Below are 12,343 nucleotides of genomic sequence, written 5' to 3' on the forward strand. Positions count from 1 at the left end.
GTCTCATTCTATCACTAATATATCATGCAAAATACATAGTGTCTTTTTGAATTAATCAAGGATCCTCAAATTTCTAGACATGATAGGCTATTTAGAGTAGCTCCAGTGTATGATAATTATCGGAACTTATAACAATGATTAGCTACACTATAGATACTTGCACTTACATTCAAATTGTTTTTGATTCTTGTTCTGCATCTATTATTCATTCTCTAAAAGGCTCTCCGGAAGTTTGCAGGCACGCTGAAGTTGAGAACTATGTAGAGTGAACATAAAAAGAATTTAGGCGAAAATGAATCCAATTCTTTCCTAAGCTATAAAGTAATATTGTCATTCATAGTTTGAATGAAGTAATATATATGGTGTAAATTCCTCTTTCATTTTCTATCACAATTTCAACCAAAGTAAATAACAGAACTGATTAACAGGGTAATCAAAATCTTTGGAGCTAAGAATAAATAACAAAACCAAACCATTGTAATCAATATATCCATTTGTACATCAAATTATAATAGAGTCTTCCTCGCACAGCTACGTTGCAGCAAGGACTACAACTATAAATGTTTGAGAAACAAAGCGGCATACAAACTGGGTAATTAAAGAAGCATGTCCTCTGCAAACACATGCATTCAGTTTGGCCGAATTGTGATATGACAAACTCTCACAAGTCCGAGTTTTATTACCATGTGCCTGAAAGAGATATTTATAGTAGTAATAGCAAAACCAAATTAGAAAAAAGATGATAAATTAATTCAGAATTTTTTTATGTAACTTGATAGATTATTGAAAGCTGTCAAGTCGACTAACCTTTTATATACTACTCGTGTAGATAAATCCATTTTCTATTCGTATCAGACCGGGAAAGTCTCTCAATAGTTGATCCTCCAACAAAACCTCATTATCTTTTCGCGGTGACCATAATACTTCAACAGACTGTTTTGATGTAAGAAACAACTCAAAAAAAAAGCAATTAAAAAACAGGTATATGAGAAAATTTGTGGACTGTATATTTTTCAGTCAATTACCTGTATTTCATTTATTGGGATACGTTGAAGTGTTTGGAGAACTTCAAAGGAATGAGTACAAGTTCTTCCCTTTTCCTTGAAACATGGGATCAAGTGTTCACGAGTAGCAAGCACCAACACAGTAACCACAGTATACACATTTTCAGTGTTGCTGTTAGATTTAACCATACTGGTCTCGTTTTTATGTTCATCATCCTCGTCTGCATTTTCCAAACTGTTTAACAATGTGTACTCAACGTCGTCTCTCCCAAGCTCTCTGTTTAGAAATTCTTCGAACCACTTTCTTAACATCATCATAGGTGCATAGAGATTCTGCAATATTTTGTGACTTTAGAAGCATGTCTTATTGTGCATTTGAAATAATACTTCTCAAATTTCTAGAAAATTTTAATAGGCTATTCTAATGGACTAGCTATGCAGGCGAAAACACACGCAATGAACTTACAGTTAAATGGGTAAAATGGATAGAGGAATCATTATATTGCAGAAGAGCTTTTACCACCTCTGCAAAATATTTGAAAAGGTTAAAAATTATTATGTAGCTCCGTATTATATATATGCTAAACATGTAATCACAAGCAGCTACAGATGCTTATACATACAATTAACAACTTAACAAAAAAAATAGCCTGACTTAAAACTTTGATATAGACTAAATGCTTTTAATAACCCACATTGCATCAAACTATATACAGATATATCAACCTAGCTAGAAATTACAGAGGATTAACCTGCATCAGAAGTACCTAGAATTTACATCTGCAACCTATTTTACATAATATGGGACAACCAGTAGAATCCATCGTCGTCTTTATGTTCACCATCGTCGTCTGCATTTACCAATGTATTTAACAATGTATACTCAACGTCTTCCATCCGAAGCTCTCTGTTTAGAAATTCTTCGAACCACTTTCTTAATTGCATCATAGGTGCAGTGATACTCTGCAATATTTTGTGACTTTAGAAGCATGTCTTATTATCTATTAGTATATTTTTAAAGAAATTATGGGGCATTTGCAATCATCCCAAGCTAATCTTGATCCTTTATGTTAGAATAAGTGGTATGAACTCTGAAGCATGCACACTTGAGTAAATATAGTGACGTCTCAAGTGAAACATCAAAGTTAGGTCTACAACATACAAACAATTCCAGAGCTTTTAATACACATAAAACCAACAAAGTTCATGTCGATGCAAAAAACATATAGCAATTCCAGAGCTTCCAAATGATGAGGTCAAATTTTTATTGGTTTTTTCCTTATAAATGCTATGAATACCCCTAATTAAAACGTGTCTTGTCATTCACAGGATCCATTTTGGGACCTCTAGAATTTCTCAAATATATGTACCCAACTAAGGTACAACTAAATATGATGTGCAATACATTTTGTGCATTTGAAATAATACTCCGCAAATTTCTAGAAAAAATTAATAGGCTATTCTAATGGACTAGATATGCAGGTGAAAACACACACAATGAACTTACACATAATTTGGTAAAATGGATAGAGGAATCGTTATATTGCAGAAGAGCTTTTACCACCTCTGCAAAATATTTGAAAAGGTAAAAATTATTATGTAGCTCCATATTATATATATGCTAAACCTGTAATCACAAACAGTTATACATGCTTATACTTACAATTGACAACTTAACAAAAAAAAATTAGCCTTACTAAAAACTTTGATATAGACTAAATGCTTTTAATAACCCACATTGCATCAAACTATATACAGATATATCAACCTAGCTAGAAATGACAGTGGACCTTTCATCATTGGCAATGATGATAAAAGAGTATTTACTATTATTTTATGACAACTGATAAAGGATTAACCTGCATCAGAAGTACCTAGAATTTACATCTGCAACCTATTTTACATAATATGGGATAACTAGTAGAATCAATGGGGTACATATCTTCAAACTATTGTTGAGGTATGTTACCTGAACTCTTCATTTCGCCTCAAGTACCCGGTAGGACACTCGACACTCGGACTTATAACTATAGTTCAGTAAGTCTGCTATGTAGTAAATATTAAGTATGTTAGACAGTATATAATTGCATGGACTAGAAGCCGGTAGATTTAAAAAAAAAATCTTGTAGTGAATTTTTATTTAACTATATGATATAAGAATTGTATAGTTAGGAATTGACAGGTTTTTACTAATAACAACCCTCCTTACCCTGCAAAGTTGTTAGGGATTTGTAAAGTTGCAGCAACCATAAACAGGTTAATTCCAGATAGCAAGAGTTAGCGAATCAAAGTTTGTTTGTTTAGTACACCTTTCAATGCGTAGTTACCTAACCAAATTAGCTAACTTGAGGAGTAAAAACTATGAGGGAAAAAAGAGGGTTCTGTCAGTGAGTGCACCTTTCAATACGTAGTTCAGACCGTTTAAGGTTGATACATCTGCATTTTCAGCTAATTTCTTGAGCCTCTTTCGTAATGTGTGCTCCTTGTCTGAAACCGCAACCTTAATGAAGTAGCAAAAGAGAAAAGACACAGAAAAATGAAAATAATATATTCAAAATCTTGATGTGTATTTCAAATACTCACGCACATATTATTGTAAACATTATTGTATAAAAAAGAAGATTTGCATCAAACCTGAAAGAAGAACACACTTCCACGTCGTTTAGACATCATTAATTGGCCCAGATACGGGTGTAGCATGCCATAAAGATTGGCTAGTAGCGTAACAGTCACAGAAGCGCATAATTGAAACACATATGGAAACACAATATTTATGTTAATAGATTGACCAGTCTTCTCGCAATTGCAAGAAGGGGAATGAGACGTAGATGATAACAATGTGGATAATACCGATGATGATCCACCAATTCTATCATAAGAGGCTGCCAATGCAGAATTTCTAGAATACAAGGTATGCATAGTGATAGTAAATGCGAAGAGTAGTCCGTATGATAACAAGGATGCTAAGATTCTAGAGAGCGTATCAACAAATTTGTTACGGTGACAATTAGGGGAGTTTCTAACTTCCCTGGACTTGTTTATCATCATAAGTAATTTGTTAGCATGATTAGCATTGTAGTTATTGTCATGGTTGTCATGTCGATAAATGGAGTCTAGTCGACGGAGGTCCAGCTTATCGACTAGTGGAATAGTCGTAGAATTATACTTATAAACAGAAGAAACCTGCTTATCTACAGTAATTATTCGACGGGAAGGAACAGTAATTGATCTCAAAGAAAATTGATCAAAATTATTCCGGTAAGAACGAATATTAACAAGAGATAATACTTTTCTCGGAGAAAAACAAGAAGAAGACGGCAAATGTAAAACCGTGCCGCCAATTATTCCTGCTGCTGCTACAGATTCCATATATGCCACCGTGAAAGAGGTTGATGATGTTTTTTAGGGTTTTAACCAGCCCCAAATATCAGAAGGACCTTTTCTAAGACATCGGGAAGCTTTTGTGCAGTGGTTGGGCTCTTGTACAATGGAGATTAGGAGTTCAACCCGTGACGTGTGTGTTATTGATTAGCAAAAAAAATATGATTTTAAAGGAATATTAAACAGAAGAAAATACTATTATTTTATATAAAATAAATTTAAAAATGTTAACACTGAAGACTGAACCATGACACACTGAACCATGACATTTGCAAGTATCCACTCGACACACACCAAAGAATCCCTTACAGTAATTCCCAAACTCACAGTCACGCCAAACAGGACTCTAAACAAGGTTATTTTTCATTCAGACATTTTGTCGAACACTTGGTGTGCATGTTTTTATTGCTTGTTTTGCGTTCCTAATCGTGTTGTTTTTGTGACAGTGGAACTCAGTGACACTACTTTTATGGGGTATGATGCTTGGTTACCAACTCCGCCTACAATGCTGTCTACAATGCTGCGTCGTTTGCGTTTATTGGTGACTGCATTTATGAGGTTTGATTTGGTTTTTCGCACATTGTTTTGAATTGGTTCTTTATGCGTGTTTAGCATGAATAAGATACCTTTGTCATTAATGGTTAGGCTTTACGTAAATGGAAGTGGATTTGAGGTAGTTTTAAAGTTTTCTTCGCATGTTTCGTGCAATAAGTGTGTTTCTGAATAATTAGCACAAGTTGGGCCATTTGTTAGAGAGTTAAAATGCGAATTGCGAACCTTGGGCAGTCTTTAGAATGCATAATATAACACAGACTTTATTCTTATCATCATAATATCGTGGTTTGGAGTACCAGAACACAGGCTTCATTATCATAGTTGGAAGAAAAAAAATGAAAGTCATTTGGACACATCAGGTGTTTAATTGAGGTTGATAATTCTGCATAATTAGCCTCTGCTTCATGATGCTCTGTTTTCGGATGCATGCTATCACATGTACAACAGTAAAGAAGAAACGATCGACATTATATTGGTTAATTATCTCTCTATCACTTAGCCTATTGCAAAATTATAAAACTAGTAGTAACCATAGAGGTAGCATCATAAATCTTACCAGTTATGCGTATGTATAATTTACTATTATTGAGCAATAAAATATCATTTTTAACTATGAATTTTTTTAACTTTTATGAAAATTATATGCAGCTATATGCTCGGAGACACTTTTTGTTTCCTCCAATAAATATTGAGGAATACAACGATCATGTGATGGCAGTTGTACGTTGTGAGGCTCAGGTGTGGTTTACAATCTCAAGTAATGCTAAACTGCTGCTGTTTAGTTAACCCTTGATATTCAACATCGTTGCAATGAAGTCAAAGATTATACTTATCTCAATGTTTCTGATACGCTGATTGTTTAAAGTCAGGAGTTTTAAATTAATGAAAGCAAGCTGTGATATCCTCTATTTTGGGGGTTAGTAAAGATTTGCAGAATAGTATGTACCTGGAATGCCATGACTCTTTGGGAGATCGAAAAAATGAGTTTTTGGTTTCATTAAAGAGAGAATGGGGAAACGTTGCAAGGGTGGAAAGCCAAGAAAATTTCTCGTGCTGGCAAGACAGTCTTGATCAAAAATGTTGCAACAGCTATTCCGTCGTACTGTATGTCGTCTTTTCTGTTGCCAGAATCGATGTGTAAGAAGATGGAGGTGATGATGAACAAGTACTGGTGGCAATCAGGCTCTACAGATAGAAAGGGTATTAACTGGGTTGCTTGGGGCGGTTTAAGTATGTCTAAGTGCCATGGAGGTCTGGCTTTTCGCAATTTATATCGCTATAATGTTGCTCTCATGGCTAAACATGTCTGGAACTTTATCCATAATCCTAACGCTCTTGTGTCGAGATTTTATAAAGCGAAGTTCTTTTCTAATTCTCACATTCTTCAGGCAAAAGTGAACCCAGGATCAAGTTTTATTTGGCAAGGAATCATTACAGCTAAAAATGAAGTTATGCAGGGCTACAGTTGGATTTTAGGTGATGGAGAATCGATCAACTGTATTCAGGACCCTTGGTTAGCTGGAACAGATGGCTTTAAAGTTGATCAATCCAGGGCGTATGTTGACATTACCATAGTTGTGGCTCGGCTATTACAGCACAATGCAAAAGAATGGAATAGGAGTAAAGTTATAGATATGTTTTCTAGAGATGATGCAGCACTGATTTTGTCCACTCGTATTCCTGCTCTCCCAGCAGTGGATCGTTTTGCCTGGTCAAAATCAAGGGATGGAAAGTACTCAGTCAAGACGGGGTTTCAAATGTGGCATTCTCGGAATATTGGCACTGGCTATGTTACTCAATCGAACGGATGGAGCAAGTTGTGAAAATTAGATCTCCCTCATAAAATGAAGTTGTTTCTATGGCGTTTCTGTAGGAATAATGTTCCTGTTTCATTGAGCACCAAGGGAGTGTGTCTTCCTCTCAGTTGTCTTCTCCATGTTTTCTTCGCTTGCCCCTTTGCACCGGCTTGTTGGCAGTATGCGGGTTCGTATTATGACTTGTCAATGGACGAGTTTTCCCCATCTTGGTTACTTACTAAACTAGAGAGTGTACCCTCTAGTCAAATGTCGCTAATTGCTAGAGTGCTTTGGGGGATTGGTTCTTTCGGAACAAGGTCTGTGAAAACAAAATAGTAACAGCAGCTGTAGCTATGGAATGGAGTGCGAAGACAGTCTCTGATTGGAGGGAGGCCAAAAACAAACGTGCTAACCAAGTAGCAAACAGCTCAAGCACTACTATAAGTGTGCCAGTTGAATGGCAAAAACCAGATTCTGGCCTCAAGCTGAATGTAGATGCAGCAATACAACTGCGAGCAGATTCCTTCTCAATGGGCTTGCTACTTCGGTTCCATGAAGGTGGTTTAGTTGCTGGAAAAACGGTCTGTTAGGCTATGTCACTACGGTGATCGAGGCTGAAGCTCTTGACAGAGTGACCATTGAATCAGATTCCCTAGTCAATATTCGAGCTCTGCAGAATTCGCATGACAACTTGTGGGAAGTCGGTCATATCCTGAATGCCTGTTTTCTTGATTCTAGACCAGGTTATTCCGTTTCATTTGTTAAAAGACAAGCGAATAGGGTTGCTCATTTAGTAGCTAAATTACCATGTTCTTTAAATTGTCAAAATGTGTTAACGCCTCCTTCAGATGTGTTGTTGGAGACTCTCCTGTATGACATTTCTTAGTTATGAAATTTGTCTCTCATTCAAAAAAAAGAAGAAAAACACTGCCTGTGTTGCAATCAGAGGATGACAAGACTATGCGTCAGCAGGTTCGCAGAATAAGCATCACACTAATTAATCCATGTCAATCATTTCGTGGTAATAATCAATGAAAACCTAACAAAAGTGTCCCACTAATCATCTTTTTAGGTGATTAGTACTTTAATCTCATCATTATTTCCCACTTCTTTAGTTGCACAGACTTGAAATTAGCTCTATTGGTGAATGTATTCAGTCCAAAAACACATTTGAATGAACATAACTTTGTTTCTCTTTTTGTCCAAGTAGTGTTAATCAAGGTTTTACTTTTGAGTGACATGTTTATGTAAAATTAAGAACACTTCAAAACACACTCATCATTTCACCACCAATATTTGTTTGTTACGTAAACCAAAAAATATATCACGATTGTCAAGTTTACGATGACCGTAAATGACTGTAAATTATTATGTTTCTCTTTATGCGTAAGTAGAATTAATCAAGATTTTAATTTCGAGTGACATGTTTATGCAAAAGAATGAACACTACAAACACATTTATCGTTTCACCACTATTATTTGGTTGTGACGCTAATAAGATACGAAAGATAGAAATTCCAGTGTAATATGGAATTATCTGTTGACTTTCCATTATGAACCAGACTAAAAATGGCTGCTTTTTTCTGCTATTCCTGAAATAGGCTACCACATCTCTGTCAATTCATGTGCCTCTGTCAGCTTTGTTAACTGTCACTATCAACTGCTATGAGACTGAGCATCCGTTGAAACTTTCATCCGTTGATGACTTTATCCGTTGATGCTCTAGCAGTGCATCCGTTGAAGCTTTCATCCGTTGATGGCTTTATCCGTTGATACTCTAGCAGTTGAAGCTTTATCCGTTGAAGCACTTATCCGTTGATGGATATTATCTGTTGAAGCATTAGAGACATCCGTTGAAGCTTAGTTTCTTATCCGTTGAAGGTCTTCAACATTCGTTGACACTTCTTCACTTATACAAAATTACAAGGCATGAAATATTTACAATTAGCCCTCCTATTTGTACATCCATTAGCAGTCAACATGACTGATTATCTCCTAACAACATCTAAGAATTACAGCTTGAAATCAGAAAGTGAGATGTGCTACAATACCAAACTTATTGCTAAGTAAAGCTACTCCTTCTACGGATAGACAAGATGGTCTTATCCGTTGAGGCTACAAACACTAGATTTCTACTTAAGTATTTTGCTGAACTTATCATCAAACTAATACACATATTCCTAACACTATTAGAGCATCTCCAACGCTAAACACATGTTAGGTATAATATATATGTGTCAGTATATTATACCTAATATGTAAAATATGTATCACTCCAATTTTAAATCCTATTAGGTATAATTTTAGATAACTAAAAATATGCACGCTACATTTGTTGAATCATTTGCCATCATCTATAATTATTTACATCAGTTGTAACTCTTATTCCAACCCATTTAGAATTTTTGACCTCAAACTTGCAGAATATTACCGCTAATGCCACTAATACTTTTTTTCTTGATAGTGGAGTCATTTCTGATTCATTACGTGGGCTGGGTTTCCGTGTGTATCTTTAAAATTGTGAGTCATGAGGATTTAACCACGGAGCAAAGTAATAACAAGATTAAAGCTTTATAAAGAAGCCGTGTTTTCAAAATTTGAAATTCAAACATGGGAAAATTTTCCCCAAATGGAATTATTCAAAAACTTCAAATACAAAGCTCTTCTTATCTCTTTTCCAAATTCGAATTGAATTTTTTTTTTGACTCTTCCATTATTTTCTCTTCTTTTGTAGGTTTTGGAGTGAAATTATTTTTCGATGAAACGACGATCCAAAGTTCTTTTACCCCATTCAGAAAGTCCTTTCCGCCGGACGACTCGTAGGAGGTGAGAAGGGCCTTACTCCATCCCACACAGTGTATTACTTTCGGCCCTACCATGCAACATCTACCTACACAACCTCGATCATGAAACATGATTTATATGTTCATATTTCTAGGAACTGTTTTCTTTAGTCTACTTAAATATATTTACAATCCCTTCTTACATTATTTTAGATATATGCATCTTTAATTTTAAAAATATTGGAGCACTCAGAAATAAGAGAGTGCCTTCAAGAAGTTTAAATTATCGGGAATCGAGTAATCTTTTGTTACTACTATGATTTGTTCTTGATTCCGAATCTTCTTAATGGTTTGTATTGGTGTTTTTAATTCGATATCTACGAAATATAACAATTTGTTCTTTTTAAAAATTTTGATCATTTAAAATTCGCCCTTCAAGTGTTTGATTTAAGTTCTAATAGAATTTCTCATTATTATTTTATTGTTCGAACCTCTAATAAGTATTGTAATATCTAATGTTTAAATAGTTTTATTGAGTTTTTCCTAATGTTCACTCATGAATTTTGACGTATGTTCATTTTGCAGGTTGATTTTCTTATCTCATGGAGTCTTCACTTATATTTGTGTGTAAGTTTGGATTTCTGTATTCAGAGTATTTGTTTAACGATGTAATTCAATTGTTTGTATTGGTAAGATTTAGTTACTTCTTTTTCATGTATGATAAAAGTTCCGATACAAACTTTTGGTTTTTGTTTCAGTTTCAATTTCATCTTGCTGCAACTCTTTACATGCTTATTTGTTGAATGTTTGAACAAATAGCTCTTTGTTATTGTAGTATGTTTCCTTTGTTTCCTTATTTCTGTAAAGTACGTGGGATAACATAGATATTTTCTTGATAGTGGTTTTTTCATTCTGAATTTGATTAAAATTTTCTAATATGAACATCACTACATCTCATGTTCTTTTATTTTTATTCAAGATGTTTAGTTCACTACCAACATATACATTTTGTTGAGAGATGAAAAACACCTTTCTTTGGTGATGCTAGACTAATGGAAAGATTTTTGGATGGGAGGATCTCATACCTTTTAAGATGGTAAAAGTCGTTCTCATCACATCCAAAAGATCTTTGTGTTCCCAAGGTTTTTCAGCTACATTTAAGTGGTGTCCTTTTTGGTATATATGAGTAGAATGCCAATTTTAATTTTCTTCTTTTAACATTTATAATATTGCAGATAACTCATCTTTTTCTAATATTTTCGTAAAGGACCGGTCTGTAAGGTGTACATTCTGTAACTCTTGAGCTTTTTATGTACTTCCTACTTTTATTTGGGAATAGTCTGGCATGCTTATATTTACACAGGTATAATATGCTCCTTCTATTTGCAATATAATATCGTGCTCTAAATCATGTTGTATATAATGTGACTTTCCATTTTTACTCAATCTGTAAAACTATAATTGACTCTATCACTGACTAACTAATTGACAACATATCTTTATACAAAATAAAAATTGGTTATTGACAATGTAAGCGAAGTGGAGGTGAGTCGGCAATGTGGTGTGAGATACTTATATGCATCTTAATAGTTTTGTTAAAGCATCTGATGTTTTGAGTTGTCTACGCTCTTTTATATCCATATTTCAGGAATTTTGACAAGGTCAGGGGAGAATCTTCTGCTTAACTACTTACGAAGATGGTATTTGAATTTGAGGGGAGGATAACAAAGAAAAATGTTCCAGAAATAATATAATTGATGATGGTGGAGCTTCATGTATCCGAGGTCACATAATATACCGACAAAATGCATATAATCTGGAGAAACAATGGCTATTTAGAAGATCCTACAAGACATGAGATATAAAAATTATGAATTGTAGTTCATATACTCGATGAATCATTCGAATGTATTTGGTCTAAAACATTATTTCTTTTCAACTACCAACAATGATAATGAGATGTTTCTTATTTAGTAATGGAATCCATGTATATAATGTTGAATAAGCCAGGCATTTTTCAATATTTTCGACACTTCGCAATTTCGCATAGCACTTCACTGAATGTCACAATTCTAACACAAAAAATGAACGTAATTTTTTTATATGGGTTTTGGGAATACAGTGTTTTAGTATATTCAGGTAAACTAGGCATATTCAATGTAAAATGTAAAAGAACATTTGCACGTCTATATCTCTAAATCTGATGACTACAATTGATCAAACCAAGTTTTGAACTTAATGTGCAACATTTTTATTCAATATCGGTAAAAGAACCAAGACCTAATCAATAACTGCAAGCGAGTAACATACAAGCGGCTTTTGACTACTTTTATTTATACTCTGTAATCTTAGAGTCAAAACTATTACACCAAAACATTAATTGAAATTATGTTTGCCAAGTTTTGGAATAAAAAACACTTTGACATATTCAGTTGATTGTTGTTAAACTATAACATGAAATCAACACCCTGCGAAGCGGGCATCCATGATAGTTCATATATATGGTTGGAGTAGTAATTGTATCTAGTTAATACTATTAGCGCTATAAGTACAATACTTGTTCATTGATTATATAATATATCAGTTTAATTGTTTTTGTAATTTTGGTACCTCCATGATTAAGTAAATTTTATATTTATTTGTCTCTTAAAACATGCTCTGCTTTTTATAAATTATTATATTTTATTGATCCATGCACTATGTGTATGTTATTATAATTATTATTTTAATAAATTATCATTATATTAAGTTGTTAGTATTGGAATTGGTCACCATGTTAATTTGTTTGGCTAGTTGTTTATATGAACTTGGTTGGCACCTTTGG

General features: G+C 34.1%; 1 protein-coding gene and 2 long non-coding RNA genes across 7 annotated transcripts; 2 read left to right on the forward strand and 1 right to left on the reverse strand.

Annotated features, from left to right (window-relative positions):
* Positions 1 to 455: 455 nt before the first annotated feature.
* Positions 456 to 4,531, reverse strand: LOC141701951 (uncharacterized). 5 transcript variants are annotated; one of them, XM_074505591.1, is made up of 8 exons: positions 3,639 to 4,529; positions 3,402 to 3,504; positions 2,512 to 2,570; positions 1,757 to 1,967; positions 1,471 to 1,529; positions 1,026 to 1,337; positions 808 to 933; positions 456 to 690 (listed from the first exon to the last, which is right to left on the reverse strand). In XM_074505591.1, exons 1-4 carry the CDS (start codon positions 4,371 to 4,373, stop codon positions 1,797 to 1,799), a joined length of 1,068 nt encoding a protein of 355 aa, XP_074361692.1. In that variant the 5' UTR covers positions 4,374 to 4,529; the 3' UTR covers positions 456 to 690; positions 808 to 933; positions 1,026 to 1,337; positions 1,471 to 1,529; positions 1,757 to 1,796. The 5 variants fall into 5 exon arrangements, with proteins under 5 accessions (XP_074361692.1, XP_074361691.1, XP_074361693.1 ...); XM_074505590.1 differs by having other exon boundaries at positions 1,772 to 1,967; positions 3,639 to 4,528; XM_074505592.1 differs by lacking the exon at positions 2,512 to 2,570 and having other exon boundaries at positions 1,772 to 1,967; positions 3,639 to 4,531.
* Positions 4,532 to 4,623: 92 nt separating this feature from the next.
* LOC141701954 (uncharacterized) lies at positions 4,624 to 7,644 on the forward strand. Its single transcript, XR_012566939.1, has 3 exons — positions 4,624 to 4,740; positions 4,832 to 4,943; positions 5,589 to 7,644. It is a non-coding gene; the product is annotated as an uncharacterized LOC141701954 (long non-coding RNA).
* A 2,880-nt stretch (positions 7,645 to 10,524) lies between these two features.
* LOC141701955 (uncharacterized) lies at positions 10,525 to 11,457 on the forward strand. Its single transcript, XR_012566940.1, has 3 exons — positions 10,525 to 10,661; positions 10,755 to 10,882; positions 11,168 to 11,457. It is a non-coding gene; the product is annotated as an uncharacterized LOC141701955 (long non-coding RNA).
* The last annotated feature ends 886 nt before the right edge of the window (positions 11,458 to 12,343 follow it).

This window comes from Apium graveolens, unplaced genomic scaffold (assembly GCF_009905375.1).
Source record: "Apium graveolens cultivar Ventura unplaced genomic scaffold, ASM990537v1 ctg4473, whole genome shotgun sequence".
NCBI classification, from domain to species: Eukaryota; Viridiplantae; Streptophyta; class Magnoliopsida; order Apiales; family Apiaceae; genus Apium; species Apium graveolens.